The sequence below is a fragment of the Abramis brama genome (assembly GCF_963993115.1).
Source record: "Abramis brama genome assembly, chromosome: 10".
NCBI lineage: Eukaryota > Metazoa > Chordata > Actinopteri > Cypriniformes > Leuciscidae > Abramis > Abramis brama.
In genome coordinates this window covers 18,802,855-18,827,098 of record NC_139972.1, presented here as the reverse complement: position 1 = coordinate 18,827,098, position 24,244 = coordinate 18,802,855, and the positions used below count along the sequence as shown (strand labels likewise).

Here is a 24,244-nt window from a genome sequence, read left to right as displayed (position 1 = left end):
CAAAAATGTTAGATCTAGCCCATATCACAAGGGTAAAATTCAATCTGTGTGTTTGTGTGTGTGCTGTAACTCCAGCAATGACAGAAAGCTCAGAGCAGTAATGAAAACAGTGGTGGAATGGTCCACAGGTGCTGAGTTCTGCAGCATGTTTTCAAGTGTGCTGCGTTTACTGAGATAAAACAGACTTTGCAATCAGCCGGTGATGAATGGGCCGTGATAGAGCTGAAATTGCTCTTCGGTGGCTCTTTAATGCGGCCAAAGTCTTTGAATATCTTTAAAGAGTAATAAACACATGGTGCAAACTTCTCCCCAGTTCTCCTAGCTGCTACATCAAGCACATTAACAATAAAAGATCTGAGAGAAACTAATCGTTCCACCTGTATTCCACTCGTTCCTTTAGTGAGACACCCACGCACAACCTCCCTGACATAATCATCTCTATTTCACTCACTGCACGGCAGTTTGTTTTCAAAAACCTGCTGAAAACACCAGCATATGTTGTGGAGGATGCTGGTGTAGCATCTGGACCAATCAGACACACACAAATTATTCATTATATTTAATGATTAGTCCAGCAAACTCACTCTCCCAACAAAGGTCAATGAAACTTCCCCTAAAACTAACATCCTAAATGCAGTGGCGGTTCTAGGATTTTTCTGTAACAGGGGCCATTAAGGGGCCACATGTTACATTCAGGGGCCAAATACAGGGTACATTCAAGCACACAAAATAATTTATTCAGTACGGTGCAAATACATTTCGGCAGTCATTCCTTTTTCAAATGCTCTAATAAAAAATTATGAGCCAGTAAAGTTCTTAATGATTTTTTTCATTTATTTATACTGTGCATAAAGAACACAATGCACTTCTTTCTGAATTCCACCTTTTAAGTTTCATAATCATGTCGTCGCTTATAAACAGTAAATTATTGTTAATTGTTTGGGGGTGGAATTGCATCTGTGATCGTTGTGAAGAATTCTCCGGTTGCTCTTCTCGTCGACGATTGATGGGTGGGAATCTCTAGGCACCTCACGATTCGATTCGATTACGATTCAGAGGGTAACGATTATCGATTATTAACGATTTTTTTTTTTTACTACTTGGTACTTTTAAAGCAAAGTATTTATGATGACCCATAACAAACTTACTTCCAATACTTCCTATATTAATTTTATTAATAAAACAAATGGAAGTGATTTGGCAAGTCAACTGTAAGGTTACATTTGCCAGCATTTGTCCCAACATTGCAAAGAACCAACCAAATGTGTGCCTGTACTAGCAGCATACTTGTAGTAAATTAATACAAACTTCAGCATATTCTGAATCTCTAGCATTTAATAATAGACTTCTAACCAACATCCTCTTGTTATTTCCAATGAGCAATATAATCCTTCAGACAAAAAAACATTTTGCTGTAGCAAAATCACAAACAGTTTTCGTTCAAAAATATAGAATTATGTACCAACAACCCTCCAGAGGGTGTGAAATCTTCACGCTTTAAAAATCACTGATCACCAGATCACACCCTCTTTGGTCTCTTACTCTCTTAGGCTCTTAGTCTCTTACTCTCTTAGTCCCTTTCTGAAATTCTGATGTGAAGATGATGCTGAACTAGAAGTTTTCTAAGGACCCCAAAGCTTGTGCCAGGCTGCGGCCTTGTCTTTCCATTCACCAAAGATTCTCTGACTCACACTGGTTCTCTCTCATCAAGACCACATCAGCAAAGATCAACTGGAGCTTCAACAGATTGCATCAGGACAGTTTAATTCAAATGGGCGAGACATGCAAGTATCAAACTTAGTCTCATAATTTGATACATTAAGTATCCTTACCCCTTTAAAGAAGGGCGTGTTAGAACTAAACTGATGGTTTGCTCAAGGCTGTTGATCTGCTGAATTTCAAACAATGCTATAACTTCTTGCTTTCCTGTATTCTGCTTCAGCTCTCTTTCCCTTGGTAAACTGTATGCATATATGTATGTGTATGTTAGAGTAGTTGAGTGTTTAGTCTAGTTAATAAAATCTTGTTCATGTAACACGTAGAGTTGTCCGTGTTTCAAGCTCTTAGTAGTACTGTAAAGTAAGAAAGAGATTTCCCATACCCCGGAAATGTACATTTCTTAGAATTAATAAACAATTGACACTGAGTGTTCACAGCACAAACAGGTTAATTGATTGTAATATTAATTTCACAACATTAAGTTCATTCTATTAACTGATCCAAATATTCATAATCAATTATAACAAGTTATGATTGATAATTCATATTTCTTTAGAGCTAATTTGCTACACTGGTGTGCTGATGTTCCCACCAGACTTTTAAGTTGGGATTTTAACTGTATCTGTAACTAAGGAATATTCTGAGTACTTTAAGTCGGCATGAAATGAAAATTGTGATCATCTTTTCTTCCCTATTGAGATGTATATCCAAATGGCTTCTCGAACAAGAAGAAATGTAGGGAGGGACTTGATTTTGTCCATCGGGAGTTGATTGATATTGCTGGATCGTTGTTGTTTGCTACTTGATCTGAGACTGTGACCAATCCCACTAGTGAAGTTTTGCTGGTGGACGGCATGATTATGCTCGTCTTTTCAGCATTTCTTATCATATCATTCATCAGGTATAAATTGTGACTTAAGAAGATTTCCCCATCTATCCTAAACAAGGCCACTTTACACCGCCTCTTTGTTGGTTTTTCGAGCGCTTTATTCACCTCTCATTCTCAGTCGCTTTATTTCTCTCTCTTTTCTAGTGAGGGATGACCCAGCCATATATGCAACATCCAGCCAAAGGCTGTGGAGAGCCTCTTTTTTCTCATCACTATACAGTGTATGAGAAGATGAGAAAATTGCCCCCAGATAACAGCCTAGCGGATTACATCTTCAATTGGGGGTTGCTGCTCCAGGACATGCTATCACACACATACTTGTTAGTTTCCACTCATCTCAGAGGAGAAGTGTCTTTATTTAGATCAGTGCTGAACCCTGAGGTGATTAGAGAATAGACAGACATTTTCTTGAAGCTAAAGAGAGACTGTATGTCATTCCCAGAGGGTGTGTGTAAATCTCTTGGCTAAATCATTAGGGTGTGTCCTCTACTGAGGAACGTGAACCAGAGTGGAAAACAGGACTTACCAGGATGGTAGTTATGGTGAGAGTGGTGTTGAACAGCGTGTCTGTCACGTTAGGTGATGGAAGCTTCCTCTCCATAGACAGTCCCTGCTCTGAATGCCACTGACCGATCTGTAGGAGAAACACACTGAGAGTTATACTAAGCCTTCAAGCCAACTGTGTGTAGTAGAAGATCCAATAACATAAAGAGAGCAACCATTTAGCCTTAAAGGGATAGTTCACCCAAAGTGAGAGTTCTGTCATAATTGACTCACCGTCAAGTGGTTTCAGAAAGAGATGTCAGACTGCCAAGCTCCCAAAATAACCAAAAAGTCCCATGAATGTATCACAAAATAAGTCCATATGACCTATGCATTATATTTCAAGTCTTCTGAAACCACAGATTCACACTTTGTGTGAGGCACAGACCAACTTTTAATTCATCATTCACTCAAACTTGACCCCTACATCAATAAATCTCAAATTTCTATTGTGTTTGCACATATTCAAATATGCACTTCAAAGCGCGTCATGCTAGTTTTGACAATGATGTTGAACGGCACTAGTTCTTGCATATCATTATACCTGAAACAGTTGGAATATGCAGATGTGCAAATAAATCCTGTCAATCTTGTTTTTCCTGTTAATATGTTAAATGTTGCTTGTTCCTTGCAAAATTGCTTTTATATGCTACAAAAGACTTGGAATAACATTTAAGAACTAAAAGCAGGGTCAGAATTTAATTTTATAATTTTATTGTTTTTGATATTGTAATAAAGATTATTAATGTTGATTAATAGAATACATAAAAAAGTTTGGTAACACTTTACAATATGAGTGCACTAATATGCATTAGTTCATGCTTAACTAATGCACAGATAATATGACTCATGAAGAACTAAACCATTAATGTAAATGTGTCATAATGTATTAGTTCCTTATTAACATATTTTATTAACTAATAGTGTAAATTAATGTGTTAATTAATGGGTTGAAGTCAAGTACTTCAACTTCGAATCGTCTGCTTTAATTAATCATTAGCTAATGATTTGCAAATGTATCATTATGTTATGACTTTACTTGTTGAGGCACATGACTATTAATAGCGGATATGGCACATCATATTCTTGTAGGCTGCACAGACAAAACAAGCTAACAACCATTTATGAATTAGAAAATCAAGACTTAACATTGGTTATTTTAGTAGCATGAAAAACAAAGCAGTTATTCAAACTGGGAATAAATTATATACAGAAAGCAAGCCATGAACGTTCCCCATCATTAAAGCGATAGATGACTTCAGTCAAGCGAGAGTGCACAACTTGCACAAGACTGAAGACATGGATCTCTTTAGTGATGGGTAACAATCTTTGCAAGCTTTGTGTATATAATTTATTCCCAGTTCGAAATTGTGTTTGAAAAACAAAACAAAACACGCTTTATAATCACTGAAGCTCTCTACATTGCAAAATGAAAATATTGCTTACATTGTATCTGTATTTGTTGTTTATAAGAATTTGCAAGAGTGAGCGTACACTAAACAATGTAAACAAAGCGTTTTCAGAAGTGATTAATCTAAATGCCTCTGATTCGACATTGCATTCATAAGCTCAACAGAAACATGTGTGATTGGTTATAATGCTCAATGCTGCTGCTGCTGCTGCAAAAAAATGAAATCGGATGCAACCTGAGCCTATCTAAATGTAATGCCACAATCGCATTGTAATTGCAATTATTTATGCTGGATTTGATTTACATTTCACTTTTTATCATAAATTTTGAAAATATTTTTTTGAGTTGTTTTTGTTTTTAGATATTTAGATTTTTTTTAATTGATGCATCTTTTTTTTCCCTTTTTATTTCTTCAAATGTAAGCTTTTCATTGCATGGTCTAACCTTTACTCAATGCATACGACAAACTTGTTCAATTTGATTTGGGGGCATTTTGGTGGCATTTTTACCCCAAGCCAAAAAAGCCCCAAAAAAATATTTTTGTCATTCTGAAGCATAACATTCCCAGTTCCTATTTACTTTCATATTAAAAAGAGTGACCAGGATATGGTAAATAAAAAATTCACTTGTTTGTGTTCCACAGAAGAAATAAAGTCATACAGGTAAGAAACAACGACACAAATGGAGGAAAAAAATAATGACCATTTTAATTCCTGCAAGAACTATTCCTTTAAGGCTCAATGTCAGGTGGAGGAGAATGCGGAAGAAAGCTTACGACACACACACACACACACGGAACACTTTAAAGGAAGTGGTGAAGGGACATGCGCTCAATCAGAGATGCAACAGAATGCATTCATTAACTCAATTACACCCCAATTCTCTGAAGCGAGCCAATGTCCTCATTATCATTCCGGTTTTGGCTGGCACCCCTCTGCTAGACCGCCTATATGGGGGCCACACTGCCTTTAATGGGAGGCTGAGTCTCCACCCAGCACACATGGCAGTCCCAAATAACCCATAATTTTTATTTTTTATTATAATTACAAAGCTGCATGGTTCATTGGGTCTCCTGCTTAAAGTGTTCTGCAGAGGTGCTGCTCTATTTATCATCCCTTCACTACCTGATCCCCAGCGTTTCTGTAGACCCAAACGACACAGGGGAAGATGCTGCAGCACTGCACTGGATCTAAAATTACCTGCTCTCTGAGATACCAAGGTGTCAAGGGCCACAAACAGGGGAGAATTATTTATTTTTTTGTTCAAAGTGAATGTATAGAAACAAAAAAACAACCTAGTAATGCAGTTAAGGACTTTATGGATACTACAGCCAGAGAACCAGGAACAATTCTCCAGATCCTGCATGCATGGGTCACCTTGCATGAAACATTCCAAAAAACAAGGGCAAAATACATCTGCTCTAGCTTGACTTTTATGTTGCAAAGGAGAGCAGCTGCTCGATATCCTCATGAGTTCGCAAAATGCTGAGGATAATCCTTTTGTAAATAGCTCAACATTCTTTCAACTGTTAACCTGTTTCTCAAAGCACATTGCGAAAAAAAAAACTTAATTATTACTTTTGTCTTGTTTTCCAGTTGAATTTCAGTTGAATCAAAATATTGATTTTGAAGATAGTTTTGAGAATATGTTTGAGGTGGCGAATATGAGCCAGATGCTGAATGTAATGGGAAATGAGCTCTGACAAGGACAGTGATGGTGGTATAAAACATCTGCTCAAACTGAATCCTTATAAGCTCCAAAAAGTAACAAAATATCCTTTATTTTATTCCTCTGTAATCGTTACTTTAATATCAGGAGAGTTTTATAGTATCACGACAGGTAGAGATCCATCCGTGCTAGATATAGATCCGGGTCACTAAAGACCCAAATATGTAATGATTGGCAAAACATTCATGCATTTAAGGGTTAAGCATAAATCTAACAAAATTCTGTAACATTAAAGGTGACATATTATGCCCCTTTTCACAAGATGTAATATAAATCTATGGTGTCCCCAGAATGTGTCTGTGAAATTTCAGCTCAAAATACCCCTCGGATCATTTGTTATAGCTTGTCAAATTTCCCCCTTTTAGGGTGTGAGCAAAAATGCTCCGTTTTTGTGTGTGTCCCTTTAAATGCAAAGGAGCTGCTGCTGCCCACCTCCGTTCAGAAGACGGTCGATCCTTTACACGAGCTTCGGATACAATAACAAAACACGCAAATAATCTCACTCATCCAAAATCTCAGAAATAACCAATAGCGGAGTGAAGCCTTACGGAGAGACTCAGGAAGAGGTTGCAACTTTTAGACGCACCTGGACGTTTCTGAATGGTTAGTGGATACATTTATGTTTGTTGTGGAGTTACATTGATTCATCTGTTTCTTGGGGATTTCCGTTGAAAATAAAGTTAATCCACTGCTCTCTTGTATCATCTGAGTCTGGGGCTCTAAATACTGTTCTATGCTCGTCTGTGCAGCCAACGACAGAACAGTTTACATGCTTTGCTCAAACTTTTGCCATTGTGTTAGAACTGGTTACACTGTTGTCACTTAAGGCGCTGTGGGTGGAAACGTGCAGATTAAGGGGCGGTAATATTCCCTTCCTACATCAGAAGGGGAGCGAAATCTGATTGGCTTATTTTTTGACACGCCTGCAGAGAAAGGCTTACTAAAACAAAGTTACTGGATTGTCACTTTTCATGTTTTCTGTGTTGGTAGATGCACCGGGGACCAATTATAGCACTTAAACATGGAAAAAGTCAGATTTTCATGATATGTCACCTTTAAAATAAAACAAATACATATATAAAAAAGTAAAAACAATTAAAATACCAATTTGCCAGTGTGATAATACAAATAAAATTAATATATTCTTTGAAAACCAGTCTTAATGTCTTAATTATTATAATAATAAACAGTTTTGCAAGTAAATTAATCTTGTGTATAGAATTAGGGAAAAAAAAGTTTTGCAGTAAACATTGTAAGAGATGAAGAAAGGAGAAAGTAAGAATGCAAGAACACCTGGAATCAAAGATCTCCTCTGAGAATATGATCAAAAGATCCTGCTTTCTATTTCGTTCCTTCCTCGCCTCTGTGGTAGAAATACAACCTTACTCTCACAAATGAAATCCAGCGGCAGCCAAACAGCCTTGATGGCTCTGTGGAATAAGAAACACATGGCTGAGATGAGGAGCAGAGCTGAAAAGAAACCACAGCTCCAAACAATTTCAACTGAGAGAGGGTGCGATTTCAACAACAATTAGGATTTATTAGGAGAGACATTAAGAAAAGAGAGGAGGAGGATGTGTAGGCAGTGAGTGCAGTCAGGGACAGTGAGGGACTGTGCAGTAAAGCTGTGGGCAGAAGAGAGTCTGGATATCATCCAATAGGGAGGAACTGCTCTGAGAGTAGCCATCTACTCAACACAAACAGCTCTGACAAACATGAAGAACAAAACATGCCCAGAGTGGCAAACTAGAGCAGATACACAAGCATGCATGCACGCACACTTTCAGAATGATTTTTTCCAGCTGATGAATGATAAAAAAAAACATTGACAGCCAATCGTAATCCATCTGACTTTAATGATCTTAAGGCGGCAGACGACATAACTGCAGCACATGCTTGTAATTAACAGAAAATTACCATCCATAGCGGCTAATATAGTTTAACTTTGTTGCATTAATAATATTTCTGACTTCAAATCGCATTTTAAAACCTATTTGTTTTCTAAATGTTATCATTCCTATGTAATATTCTGTATTTTGTTTATCTGATTAAATCAATTTTGCTATGTGATACCCTTTCTATGTCTTTGTATTTTCTTTGTTCGCATCTACCACCTATAATATTCTATTACTATTTCTTGTACTATTGTCTGCTATCTTTGTCTACACTACTGGTACTATGTTTTCTTTATTGAATCTACATTGTAAAGCGTCCTTGAGCAATGGAAAGGTGCTATATAAATAAAAATAGTATACTTTACTCCTTAAGTATGAGAAATAGTACTTGTGGAAAAAAAAGCATGCTTTTCCCAAGAGAATCTAATGAAAACGGCCTAAAGTTCAGTGGCACCATTTGAGCGTTTGACCATGATTCCCTCTGATTTAAAGATGAATTGATTGCACAGTTTAATACCCTTAAAGGTCTTTAGTCCGCTTCATGCCTTTGGTATAAATAATCACAACAAAGGCCCAGCAAGTGACTCATTTTCTACACTGGGTCCCTAAGAGGCTATAAGGGAGCAGTTGTGGTAATTAAGTGTGTAAAATGAGAGCAACAAGCCAAGGTAAATGGGAGTAACTGGCTGAGCAGGACCCATATCCTGTTCATTCAAACGAGTCGCGATTAATCAAGAGCTTTGAGTGCTTGTAATTAATTACCGCTGACAGGTACACAATATCAAAGTCAAATTTGAGCTCTACTGCTTGTACAAACGGTACTTATAGCATCTTGTATGCCTGATCAAAGCTCGTAATGTACTCAGGGACAGACATCTCAAGTTCAACATCAGTCAGTCTGCAGAGGTGTTGTTGTAGGTTTTTTCCACTGTAATGCTAAAAAGAAAGTTCTGTGGAAGGTTGCAGAGGATAAAAGTAAAGAAGAGGTACAAATGTACAACCCTGCATGCGTTTTAGCTTTCTGATAATGTCAGGTTAGTGATTGTCAGCAATAATCATAGAGCTCTATACCTGGCTTCTACATATGCAATTATCACCTCAGCTGTGCCGACACACTCCTTCACGCTTTATCTGTCTCTCATCTCATCTCATCTCTCTCTCTCTTTTTTTTTACTTTTCCTATTCTGCTTCTCTATAAATCTGCCCAATAATGGAAACCAGTGGGGTGGCTGAAACAGGCAGGCAGAGTCTAGTACTGTATATTCTGTGAATGGAGGCATGAAGAAGTCGACACAGATCAATACAGTAGTGTGGGAAAGATGGAGGAGAGGAAGAAGGGGCGACGGATAAACCTTAGAAAGCACTGCAGCTCCAAAGATAACATGAATGCCTATTGTGAGCTGCCAAAACCATTCAGTCAGTTCTCGAATGGAGAACAAGGACAAAAAGGAACTGTATCTGTGTGTGACTTGTCAACCTGCTATCAAACTATCAGTGTATGAGTCCAGGGTCTCAGAAATGTGTTTGAACGTGAAGTGGGTGTATACAGTGGTTGAATGACACTATCTTTGTGTGGAGCTCTGCCAAGCTGCCATACTACAAAGTGTCTTCGCACCAATCTGTGAGTGTTCTTCACAAACCGGGTGACCCTGCGACCCGCAACTCAAAAACAAGTCCACATCGCCTCGTTTGATGGCTGCCCAATGCCGTTTATTCAGAGGCCAGAATTCCCTCCTCTCATGTTGAACGAGGAGAATGTCACACCTGCAGTCATTAGCGGAAAACATACGCCGACGGATAAAGAGTTAAAAGCTGGATGGAAAGGTCAGGTGGGTATACTCCCTTTCAAAATCTGACCTTTTACTACAATCAAAATTTCAATTTGCAGCACATAACCGCCAAAAGAAAAACATTTCTTGTTATTCCCAAATAGCTGAGCCAATTTCAACATTCATTATTTGACATTATCCGCTTGCTGCGGGGCCACTGCCATAATGAGGAGACACTGGAGATCAGAGCCCGTCAAGCTCCACCCAAAGCACAGCTCACATCAAAGCTTTCTACAGACGCCCCCCCACACATACTTAACAATGCTCAGAAGAAGCTCACACTGTCCGGATGCTAACACTGAAAAGAGAGGAGGGAAGATATGCTGAGACCAAATCCTGCATACTGCCTTTTTATCATTCCTCATTCATCCTCTATCTCTACTTTAGCTCTTTCCTCCTCCAACTCTATAAAGGTCCTGACTGGCTGTGCATGGGTAATGGCGAATGGAGAAATCAATTTCAAAGCACTTTATCAGCATGATTGTTATATGTACAATATTGGCAAGGCATCAATACACACAACAAAAGCAGTGACAAGTAAAGAAAAGAAAAAAGTATTAATAATAACGAAACATTTTAAAAGAAGTACAAATATAATAATAACAATATTACACAAAACAAATATATATATAAAAAAAGTTTTAAAAAAAATTGTTATATAAAACCAGTACAAGTAAAGAAAGAAACAGAACAAAAGTATTAAATGATAATTAAATGATCATTTTATTTTAATTAAAAGTATAAAAAAAAAAAAAAAGGTGTCAGTAATGGTAATGAATAGTAATAATTTACAAAATAAAATATATAAATCAATTAATAAAATTAATGTAAAAAAGGAAAATTAATAAATATAAATATAAATTAATCTATCTATCTATCTATCTATCTATCTATCTATCTATCTATCTATCTATCTATCTATCTATCTATCTATCTATCTATCTATAAATATAATTAAAAAAAAAAGAAGAAATGTACCCAGCACATGATACTTAGCTGCTCTACCAGGAGGATCCAGAAAATACAAAAACAGACTAGACTTATGTCTCAATATATCCTTGAAGGGCATAGGAGAAAACAGGATTTTCCTTGCTCTTTTCATTGCACTGTATAGAGATACTCTGACATTCATAAAGCAAAGCTCCCTCTTCACACCACGTTGCCCATTTATGGAAACGTAAGCCCTTCTCAGAGGTGGGGTGATGTAATAATTACCAGCGCTTTTTGTCATTTTTAATCCCGCCTGAATTGGCCATGTCAGTAATTTTCCTCGATTTTTTACAGACTATGCATTTCAGATTACAATGTATTTTACCTTAAGATTGCTTTGAAAAATAACTACAAAACAGTCCTTGAAAAAGCTTTGAATTTACGCTCATGTATAGCCTTAAATTTGTACATCAGGTTCTCCACTTGGCTCAAGTTGACGTTAGTCAATGAGAAGACAGCCTAGAAGATAAAAAATATTTGGAGCGACAACGGATTAATGCGTTTTTGTCACTCAGAGCAAATACTGTAAATACGCTGCATGTAGGTGTCATGGCCTTGATTATAATACAGTTCATTTAAGAGTTATTGAACTAGAATTTCATAGAGTTCTTTAATGCATATTAGATTTTTACCCATGAAAAGAGAGGGAGAGGACTATGTAATGCTTTTGGGATAATTTATATGTAATAGTAAATTGGATTTATATCGGTTTTGGATGATTTGTATTTCTGTTGATTATGTAAAAATAGAAAAGTACATTTACAGTCATTTTAAGACTAAGGCTGCATCTCATTTCTCTGTCTTACCCCTTACTCTTACCCCTTCCCCTCGGTTTTGCGCGGGGAAGGGGTGTCCCAAAGGAGAAGTGGTGTCCCAATTCTCATTTTGATTAAGGGCTAGGGCCAAGGCGTAGGGCTACATAGCCCTTGAAACGAAGTTTGCGGAGGACCACACTTGAAAGAGAGGGGTAGGAATTTCCCAGAAGTGAGTCACACAAATATAAGTATTTTCAGCAGTTTAATGACAATCGTGTTTTATGATACGTTTAATAAAATGTTCAAGCGGTTTTAATTGTAATGTTTTTGTTTTGAATCGCTAGTTAACCGCTAGCTAGCAGCTATGCGCTATTTGCCGTTTGCTAATGTTTTGCTTAGCTATGGTGTCGCCGGCGCCGCCGTTAAATACAATGAAACAATGTCTTTGACTGATGGCACACAAGCGTGCAAAGATAAAGCGAGACCAGGCAATCGATATCACAACCCGAGACAACGGCATCTTCGTTTGCTTATATCGCCTCTGTTGACGTAGCAGCCAGCTAGCGGAAAGGGAAGATGACGCAAACGGTAATCGAGTGGTGTCTCATTTCTTAGAGAAATGTTCTTCCCCCTACCCCCCTTCACTCGGTATCGAGGGGCAAGGGGAAGGGGAAGACGCAGACAAAAGGGTTGGGGAAGGGGTAGGGGAAGGGGAAGGGGAAGGGGAAGGGGAAGGGGAAGGGGAAGGGGTAAGACAGAGAAATGAGATTGGCCCTAAAGCTGAGAAAAGAGATGAAGTTAAAAGAAGGAAGTTAGTAAGGAAGAAAGAAAGAGTGAAAATTAAAATATGTCCTGAAAACCAATCCTGCATCTACACTGTAAAAACTAAAGGAGCCTCAAATATCCTGTCGGATACTCAAGGAACTTCAAAATGTAATTTAAGTGCCTCAAAGCTCTTTCTCCTATAGTAGGGTTACTGGAGGAGCATTGACAAACTTTGAGGTTCTTGCTGGAACTTATGGGATCCTTTAAGCACTTTGTATTTAGTTCAGAGGTTCTGGAGTCACCTTTTCATTACCATGAGACCTCGAAGTGCTATGGGGGAAAATAGAGGAACTTGAATGCGATAAAAGGGTTATTGGAAGATCTTTTAACATTTAAGTGGTTCCTGGAAGATCTCTTATGTTAAAGCCAGCATCTGGAGGATCCCAATGGTTCAGTGAGGCCAGAATAAGATTATTAGTATCCTATTATTATTATTATTACAGGTTATTAAGTTTGATTCAGTATACATACCCAGGTGAAAAAGACGTACTATTAAATGTATTAAAAATGTACTTGAGTGTGTGTTTAGTAGACCTACAATACAAATATACTTTAATCCATTTTTAATACATTTAACAGTTAGCCTACGTCTTTTTCACTTGGGTAGCTTACATTTATTTAGTATAGGCCTATTTTATTAAGTAATTTAAACCTTAAACAACAACACTAAATAATAATAATATTAATAATATGAAGAAGAAGAACCAGGAGGAGAGAAGTTTTATTCTGTCACGAAACTGCTGCTATTCCTCAGCTGTCGTCGCTTCAGTGATGCTTGCGCTGCTCGTGCACATCAAAGCTCAGCTGATCGACGTCATCGGGTTTGAAAGTAACGGCTCCTCTCATCAAAGCTTCCGCCGTTTGTTCGGCTCTCTGTTACAAGGTTTGTAAACTCGCCAAATAAATATACATACAGAGTCTACTCACTATATATTCAAACACACATATATATATAAACTAAATTTATTATACATTACTACGTTTTTACAGTGTTTACCACTCGTTTATTGCACAGTATCTGGTATGAAGGTTTTAGCCGCGATGCTAACTACGTTGATCTAATGAACAAATGGAAATTATTGACTTATTGTCTTAGATTGATTTAGCCATTCAATTCAACATATTCTGTACAACTGTGTCTTCAAATTGCTGATATAGCCTAACTAATTTAGCTGATTCCTGCTGTCTCATTGGTGTTTGTTATGAATAACAAAAGCAGGTTAATATAGTTTGGTCTGTTTTTGTTTAGCCTAACTTTACTCACTACATGTTCCCTCATTCTCTCACATACCATTTTAAAGCCATTTACTGGTCAATAAATATTATGTTGTGAATAATCAGCTTTGTTCTTTTGTTTCCCCAGAACAACCATTACATTTCTAAAATAATCTGAATATTTCAGTGACAACATTGAATTACAGTAAGTTACCTGCACCACATGCAAGTACTTTATTACTATGAACTTTAGCTGTGTGAAATTGTATTGTTAGTTTGACTGTGTACTTGTGTTTTTTAATCAGTTATTCTCTGAAAATCTTCCCTCATGCTCTCAAATCTCATTCATGTTACTCAGAAAAATAATATCACAGGTTTGGTTCACAAATAATGCTATGCTATGCATTAGGGGTGGGAATCTCTAGGCACCTCACGATTCGATTCGATTACGATTCAGATGGTAACGATTATCGATTATTAACGATTATTTATTTATTTTTACTACTTGGTACTTTTAAAGCAAAGTACTTATGATGACCCATAACGAACTTACTTCCAATACTTCCTATATTAATTTTATTAATAAAACAAATGGAATGGAAGTGATTTGGCAAGTCAACTGTAAGGTTACATTTGCCAGCATATGTCCCAACATTGCAAAGAACCAACAGGAAAATAAATGTGTGCCTGTACTAGCAGCGTACTTGTAGTAAATTAATACAAACTTCAGCATATTCTGAATCTCTAGCATTTAATAATAGACTTCTAACCAACATCCTCTTGTTATTTCCAATGAGCAATATAATCCTTCAGACAAAAAAAAACATTTTGCTGTAGCAAATTCACAAACAGTTTTCGTTCAAAAATATAGAATTATGTACTAGCAGCTCTCATATAATGCTTGTGGACTTGCGCATATTCGGAATAATTAGTAACATACAAAGCCGCTCTTATACACAACTAAATAATAAAGAGTTATGACTTGAAACGTTTGCTGTATACCACAATCAAAAACAGCTTATACAAAAAAAGTGAATGAACATCTGCAGAGAGCACAGTCAAAATGTAAATTTTTGTGACTGGCATTGCACATATTGCAGGGCAGTATAACGTACGTATAACAGATCGGTTTACAGCATATTGATGTGAAAACTAAACAATACAGAAAGCAGCTCTCATTCAAAAAATACTAAATAGGTAACAATGAAATTGCCAACTTTCCATACGTTAGCTTTTAACAAAGAGGGTGCCGTTCGAATTTGGCGCTCAGCCATCATGCGTCTGTTTTGTGCGTGACTCTGTTATGCGTGCGCCACAGACTGCACGCGCACTGCACGTCCGCTTTAGAGTTCCGCCTTTTGCGTTCCATCAATATTACGTTATTAGAAAAAAAAAATAATTTTTTAGAAAATCGATTTTTGACATTTGTGAATCGATTCAGAATCGTCCACGTCCGCATCGCGATGCATCTAAGAATCGTTTTTTTTTCCCCACCCCTACTATGCATGCTATGCTTTATCATTTGCATTTGAATATAAGACATTTTAACTCTGAATTATAACTTCAAGTTTAGTCTTTTTCGACAAAAAAAAGGAAAAAGCTATTATATGGCTTCAGAAGACTTACAACACAACCCATAACACATGAGTTGTGAACTCATTGATTATTTTTAGGATCTTTTCTGGGACATTTTTGGATCTTAACCATTTTTACATAAATTGTTGCATTGAATTGAGCTAGACAAGTGTACATAAGAATGGTTTCATGAATGATTTACACAATTTTTTTCTGCTTGTGTTTCATGCAGTGAAAGCGAACAGTGACTGGGGTTGCATTATGCCTGAGATCTGCTTTTGGGTTCCACAGACAGAAAGTCATACAGGTTTGGAACGTCACAAGGCTGAGGAAAATATTTAAATTTCACAACTATCACTTTAATAACCTTACTAACAGTAAATTTTGTACTTTGCAGGGATCGTGGTAAACTGAAATGCAAGTTTGAACAAGAATAAAAATCCTCCTGTAGACCTGAAAATCATTGAAGTGCCTGGACCATCCACCAGAAAAGAGGAAAAACACACGGAAAACGAATCTGCTGTACTTTTTCACTTTTCTAACTCTTTAAGTACCTCACACCAACTTGGTCCCATAGTGAAATTTTTGACCACAAACGAAATTGCTGATCATGTGGATTCTTATTGAAATGACTGGAATTCACCAGTGAACATTCACAGAACAGATCATTTTACTGCACCTTAATACTGTTTCCGGGTCAAAGCCTCTACTTCTACTTCCTCTATCTTGTTTCATGAGAATACTCAACAACCATTTATGAACACTGTTGATTTAAGTCAGACATTTAAGCTTTTCAAAAGCCATAGTGAACATTACAGTCTAACGGCATCCCAGACTTCAACATTTTATGATTCAAAATAGTCGGAATAGTCTAACCATCTGAGATTTCGGTATAGACATAAAGGTTAGGATCATAATTTTCAGGAATATTACAGCACAATGAGTGTATATTAGCACTGTTTGTTGTTTGTTTTTGGCATCTGATAGAGCTTTTGGACTTACCATCGGACTGAAACACAAATGTTTTAAAGTTAAGTAAAGATGGACATTTTTAATTAGTCAAAATGTAATTTTTTTACATTGATTTATTTCGTGGAACATATGTGTTTCCATGCATTTTGTTGAGATGTCTTTTCTTGTATAGCCTATTGTATATACATGGTTGATTGTTCATGTTGCTTATGTATTATACTATTTTATTGTGTATTCATTGATATTAATCTATAGTTAGCTTTTTTCCTATGTGCATGGAAGTGTATGTATAAAAATGAATATCAAATATGTAATAAACAATTCTTATTTTGTATTTGGTTCAATTTGTTTATTATAACAGAAGTCAAAGGTAACCACAGTAACAATGTGAAATTAAATATTTAAAAAAAATTAAATTTGGTTCCTGGAGGCACCCAAAGTGGTTCCACACAGTGCCTAATATAAGAGTTCCTCAGGAAACTTGTGTGGTTCCTCAGAGAACCGGCCCTTTTTAAAGGGTGCCTAGAGGATCTACAGACGGTTCCGCCGGTGTGGCGAAGTGAAGAACCCCAAAAGGTTCCTCCAGACACCTTTTATTTTTACAGTGTATATAGACGCACAAATGTGTCATGGTATCAATTTCAAAACCATCAGCACTTAATAATGGATGGCAATATCACATCTTAATACAGCATTTTACATACAAAATGATTAGCCAATCATAACATGCATAATTTTTCAAGACATATTAAAGGTGCAGAAGCAAAAACAACCTGTTTAGATCTAACATTGTGTCATAGCCAGACGTGATGTGACAAGATTCCAGTGACAAGCAAATTGTCTGTCCACACCAGACATGACAGGGCAACAAGATGTGACAAAATCAATGACAAATCACAGCCAATCAGAAGAGCGTGTGGGCAGACTCCCTCTCTCATGCACAATGGAATAAGATATGTATAAGATAAGAATAGAATAGAATCCCCTGTCGTTCGTTGCCTTTGCAGCTGGTTAGGGAGAGAGAGAGTAGAAAATGGTACAGACTGACCACGGGCTACACACCCTCCTACCTACCCTCTCTCTTACAAGTTCACGTGCCCTCAAAGAGCCTCCGAAAGGCATAAAATCACTCTCAAGAACATTTTCCTCCATGTCCTCCCAACCATCTCCGGAGAGCCAAATCCCTGACAATTTTCAAGAAACAGCTGAAAATCCTCTCATCATGAGCACTTAACTGCAGCCTGCTGAATAAAAAAAAAATGTTTTTACTATTCCCTCACCAATGCTCTCACTCATCCTTAATCCCTCCCTATTCTACCTTTTACTATCCTGAAGGATGGTATTCTGAAACTATGTATTAATAGCATTTCTCGTATTGACTCTTTAGATGAATCGCTTGTTTGCATTTCTCAAAAGTTGCTTAGGATAAAAGCGACTACTAAATTAATAAATGTAAAATTTCCCAACATTTTTTGTTTCTGGAAACTTTAACATTATAAGAGAACTGCCTCCAATCTATACAGCCAAGACAAAGCAAAGACACATAAAGGACTCCCCTGTGGTCTACAATCAAACAGTCTTTATCTGTCCTCTGAAAGACCACGTTCACACAACCCCCCTCACTTTAATTACCCAAAACACTCACTGAATACAAACATATTGGCTTTAATGTCCGTTGCTAAAAGCAGACAAGTCTTGCGTGCCTCTCCGGCTTCTTTTCAAGTAAGCGTAGTTACTGGCTCTCATGACCTCTGGACTTTTTCAGACTCTCATTTCTCTTTATCTGTTTTTCTTTCACTCTTCATTTTCTCAGGAGCAGAACACAGCATCTGCAGTGTTAAAAATGTAGCTTGTGTTGAGCAATTAGCCATAAAAACAAGGTCAGAGGATGATTCGTAGGCCAGATGATGGACCAGGTAAAAGCTCAAAGAGAAAAAACACACTCTTAAGGCCCTTATATACTCTTATATACTCAAGGTGAAGTTATTTTATGTTCTTTGCTTAGGGGTAAAAAGAAGTTTGAAATACCCTTGCAGCAATATACTGTTAGTGAACATCCCGACGTCGCCCACACTGCTGGGTGTAGCGTTTAGAGGAATATGTAAATATGTGAACAACAATAGTGAGAAAACAGCAGTTAAGAAAGCATCTGATCATAATCTCAAATCACGTTTAATTATAAACCACTTTGTAAAATAGACTGCTTTAAAGCAAGCCACTTTACAGTTTTAACAATATATCAAAAGAAAGAACAGACCCTCTACTTAAAAAAAAAATGTAAAAAAAATCTGTTTTATTCTAGCTTCATGCATTGTTTTTTATCAACACTTGAATGTGGGCAAACTTCATAAAAAATAATAATAATAATATATATATATATATATATATATATATATATATATATATATATATTGAGCAAAAAGCTGAGAAAATCACATTTTTGTCAAAGACTACATCCAGATCAGATTCAGAACGATGATTAAAACATAGATGGAGTAGATCGAGTCCATCAACAACCCCAAAGCTTGCACAGTCCTATAGCTTTGATATGACATTTGATATTGCTTGTTTTTGCATCTTCTTCACATGTGTTTTGATCAGGAGATTCAGTACTCTTTCAGAAGATGTGTCATAGCGCCCCTACCGTATAACAGTGAAAACACAGAAAGCCAGAAAATTCCGTCAATGGCGGGGAGGTGTTTTCTCACAAATGACGAAAATTTACGTCAATGGCGAGGAAAGAGTTAAATATGAAAAACAGTGTCAATGTAGGTTTTAATTAGAAGTACAACTTCAATTTCTACTATAAACACACAGCGTGTTCATGTTTTTACTTGAGTCTGACCTCAACGGACTGAACAGAAGATATCAACTGGAAAAGATTTCCACGTCAAAGATTGTGTAGTCTCAGAGCACACCTACCTATTACATAATCACCATGGACCAATTGTAGTTTTTCGAAAACTTCGCTTTGGCAAGCTGTTTTGAACTCCAGAAACCAATTCCAGACAAACTTCTTTATTTTGTTTGAAATTACGTCACACTAGTTCGTTCTTCAATTTCGCTTGAAGTATATCAGGGCCTTTAAGAGACCTGACATCACATGTGTTTTTACTCACAAATACCTCTCATTCGTTTACCTCCTACAGTGCTAGAGTTTTGATCATTTGGCCTTCGCAAGCCCTCTCCTTCATATTTCATCACATGTTATTGCTCTCCCCAGGCAGACTCACGCACTGACACAAATTGCGTACATTACAAAGGAATGTTATGGCTGCTGTGACAGTTTTATTGCCGCTCGGATGAAGACATAAACGGGTAATTCATGATTTCTATCTGAGATAATGCTTAAGTCCTCAATGCTCCTCAACTTCCATTTCTCCAAATTCTGTCAGAAACATGTTTTTATATTGGCACCAAACTGTATAGTATGTGAGAAATGGGTACTTTGGAAATAAAAATATCACCCTGAGAAGCTCTTTAAATGCTTTAAAATGTGAGGAACTTGTGCCTTATGGTCTAAATCGACGGGTCTTAAGATGATTTGCAAGGCTGTTGCCAAACCAGCTGGTATGGCATGATATCATTCAAGACAAGGAGCGAATTCATAGTTTAACTCCCAGCGTGTGTCTGGAAGTGTTGACTCCTCTCCAATGTTCTACGTGGGGTGCAAACTTGACAGAGCTTAGCGACTACTGTTGTCTTCAGCCACTCTGATAAACACACACATAAGACACAGACGGGCCTAATAAATGAGGTCTCGTGCTGGGAGGATAAAAAAAAAAAAAAATCAGTTAAAAGGAAGGGCAAGCTAACAGAGCCAGGCGAACATAATCGAATTCAAATAGCTGTGTATGTTAAAACAACCTGCTGAGAGTGTGTATCAGCGTTGGGGAGAAACTAAACTAAGATTAGCAATGCTACCAGTTACATTCATCAAAAGCATGACAGTGCTTGGTTTCTTAAAAATGTAAACTGTAGCAAGCTAACCTTTCCAGCAAAAAGCAGTAAAGCACTGCAAAGTGCTATGTTAATGTTTTTCACTGTATGGCGAATACAATTTTACAATAATCAGACACAATCAGTTCATTCAGATGACCTGTGCATAAAAGTCTTGTCCATTACCTTTAGTGCAATATTTCATTAAATATGCGACAGAATTGCCAAAATGTTCTATACACACAGCTTTACAGCCAAACAAATTGAAGTAATAATCAAAGTGATTCAGTTCTTTCAGACAAATTCTGAAAGAGTTTCTCAACTGCTGGGTCGCAAGACCGTTTTGAGTGGGTCATGGAGTGTGTAGTCCAAGGAGGTCTGATGCAAGTCTTTTATTTTGAAAGACGTGCGTGAAAGTTGTTGACTCTAGTTGTTGACGTCTGTCAGACACAGTTAAGGTAAAATTGCGCTTGAGAAAAACGCGTTGCCTGATTCAGTATCTTCTGTCAGATGAGATGTTGTCAGTCTATTTATTAGTGTCATCATTCTAACATTATTCACGTTACTAACTTGTTAGTCTCTCTGCTGTCTTGAAAACATACAAATTAAAAGCCTTGAAGCTTTTAATTAAAATGAACTTTCCAACATTAAACTGAATTTATAGATCTGACTTAAATACATTCAGTGCATTGTATGGGTTTAATTGGACAGTTCATTTTATTTAAGTGGTTCAAGACTTTTAATTTAAGTCAGCAACATAAATTATATAAAAAATACATAATAAAATGTATACTACACAAAAAATACACAATAAAAAGTGACCAATCGTTCAAATGTGCCAACATCAAATAATATTACCTAATTAAGTAAAAAAGAAAAGAAAAAAAGCAAAGCTAAATTTTCAAATTAGCTTCCCTAAAACTGATGCGCACAATGTGAAGGGAGTGTGAGATAAGTCCAGGGCCTGATGCTGTCTAATCAGAAGATGAGCTCTGCCGCTGAGGGGAGAATCAAAGTGGGACAAATGCGGGGTGGGAGACGCCTGCACACGACAGGAGAAAAATCCAACAGTTGAAGCCTCTCCTTCAGGGAAGAGGAGCTTATCCTCCCTGCTGGCAGGCCTCCGCTGCAGGTGGTATAATCTCAGGCCTTGATTAACTACTTCTATTACCAAACTTAATTACTAAATCGTCAAGAGTGGCCTGCGCTGGTGTGAGCAGACCAACCCCCCGCAGCAAGAGAGACAAACAAATAAACAGCAGCGCGGCTCTGACAGCCAGCTTCTGACTGCTATTAGGCTCCACAGAGCTCAGGCTAATTAATAGCCTGCAATGCTATCGATGTGGGAAATAAAGACAATTGACAATCGCCTCTTGCAAACCCAGGGAGAAAGATGCAAGGCTGAGACCTGCTGGGAAAATGGGCTAGAGGTGAGTGTGTGTTTATGCATAAAATTATGTGGGTGGTTTTAAAAAAGTTGCATCAACGCTGCAAACATGCTTTCGCTGCATCGCTGCTCTAAGGGCACACAGGCTGGCGGGGTGCCCAAACAAACCAGCCGCCTTTCTCATGGATCCTGAAGGGCATTTCCGCTCGGCTTGCGCCCTGGGACACAGCGGCTACACTATCTAGTGTACGGAGCACGGCAAAGTCAATGAGATCACGCCACATCATCTCTGAAGCGCACAATAGGCAAATACTCTCTATACCGTGTCCTTGGCCAGAGCCCATTTTAGACTGAAAAGGTGTCCCGTCATAATTCTGTCCGTTCCATTCTGTACAACATCTTCATCCCAGAACTGGCTGAATTAAATCGTCCATTTAGTGAAAACATCACAGGCAATTGGAGGACACCATCTGCCCACGATTGCAAAGCACTGACTCCTTATTAGCTTGGTTGATATTGCTCATTACCTCATGAAAAGATAAACGTACAGTGTCCTGAATTAAAGCGCATTCTCTTGGAAATATGAACTAGTCTTTTCATCACTCGTTTAGCGGAGAGAGAGGAAACGTGTGGGTGAGAATGCCAGTCGGAGGCTGCTAAGCTAATCGCTGTGTGGTGTGGACATGTTTAATGGGGTCTTTTTATGGAGATGACTGGTGGAGCTTATGGCAGAGCAGTGGGAGAGAACATGCCAGATCAGACAAGAGAAGCCACAGGGAACGTGCTGCTGAAACTGAGGAATACAGCGAGTCTGAGGTGACCTTCTTAATGGCACACATCTTCTGGCTTTCAATGATATGCTGAGTGGGCTAACTACTTTAGACAGCACTAAGACAAATGCTCAAGTCACTGCTCCCAAAAGCTACTAATAAACCATATGCATCATATGGGGAGTGGGGACAGGTGGAAGATAGGCCCACCATTTCATTCAATAGCTCACATGGGGATGTGTCGATTACGGTCTAAAACACAAGAAAACACGTCTAGTTGTTGAGTAGGAGTTTATTTATTTGTGTGTGTAATAATGAGAGGAATTCGTTATATTGTTTTGCTCGGCAGTTGTTGCGGTTGGTGTTAGTGGCAGAAAACAACAAGCAATGTTCTCTCCAGAACATGCTCCAATCTATTCCTTTTCCAAACGGCCAGAAACTTCGCTATCCATTCTAATAAAACCTAAAAGGAAAATGCAAATAGATGAATTCCCACTGTTGTACATCTACAGATATACAGCTGCAATTTTGATTAAATATAAAATAAAAATAAATAAGATAGATAAAATAAATATATTAGAACCCATATCCTCTCACACTCAAAGCAAAATTAGTACCAGACCAACAAGTCATGCTTGGTTTCATTCACTGTCCTCCAAAATTCTTATCAAATTAAGTTCATTTGAGCACTTGAATTAGCTATCAAGTATGATTGCTCCCTCAAATCGCTGTGTAATGAGTTCATTAGAACTTGTTTCGTAGAAAAACAGGCAGTCATTGTGCTATTGAAAGATGCAGATGAAATGATTTTGGACATTTTTAATATCCAATGTTAGTGTTTAAATTTCACTTTTGACAAAAGCAAAACTGAAATAAACTGCTGACTATCCAATGCATTCTCATCCTAGGGCGTCATATACTGACACTTTTGACATTTCGTCTACATCCAACGCACATGGCACCCTTTAGCGTCAATATGAGACGCACAGAGCTTTGTTCGGTTATGGGTAGGTTTAGGTCTGGGGTAGGGTTAGGGTTAGACCGCTAGGAGGTGCCTTCTGGCCCATATCTATCTGCGTCTCATATTGACGCTAAAGGACATTAAATATCATATATAGAATATATATGAGTAAAAAAGTTTTTTTTTAAACTATTATTTTTGCACAACTAAATACTCAGCAGCTCAATCTTCGCCATTTTTGTGACATCACAACCTCCCTTTACTACTTTTTAAAATAAGTAACAACCATGCACTAAATAGTGAAATTCCTTAAATAATTGGCCAAGCTCTAAATGTTTAAAAAAGCTAACAGGCAAAAACAGCTTTATGAAAGCTAAAATAAATCTGTTATGACAGATTTCAGTAACTTTGTGTATTTAAGGCTGCATGAACGCTCTGATTTCGACAGCAGTGGTTTTATATTTGGAATTCTGCCAGTCACATACACCGATTTCCTCGGATACACAGTTTCAAAAAGGTTCTATGGGCCATGCATCCACTGATATCTATAAACATATTCATGCAGAAACACTGAAAAAAACCTCTACTTGAACGCCACTTTTATTCACTAAAATATTTAAATACACCAAGAGAGAGACAGAACCATAGACCTTATTCAGAGCAGCGCCATGACAGGTATGAAAGTGAGGCTGTGAGGGATAGACTTGTCATGTTTCCAATGGCATCCGCTGTAAAAAGCTGTATAAATCTCCTAGATTACTTACAATTTTCCATAGCTTATATTGTCGGGAGTTTTTTGTCAACTGAAATTTCTTGGAAGGATATTTTTCCAGTGTTTCAT

General features: G+C 37.5%; 1 protein-coding gene across 2 annotated transcripts in view; it reads right to left on the bottom strand.

Annotated features, from left to right (window-relative positions):
* grik4 (glutamate receptor, ionotropic, kainate 4) overlaps positions 1–24,244 on the bottom strand; it is a 397,525-nt gene that overhangs the window by 43,052 nt on the left and 330,229 nt on the right. For both annotated transcript variants that reach the window (XM_084125539.1, XM_084125538.1), the window contains exon 12: positions 3,135–3,242. In XM_084125539.1, the coding sequence (XP_083981665.1) occupies positions 3,135–3,242 (108 nt within the window). The remainder of the gene's footprint in view (positions 1–3,134; positions 3,243–24,244) is intronic.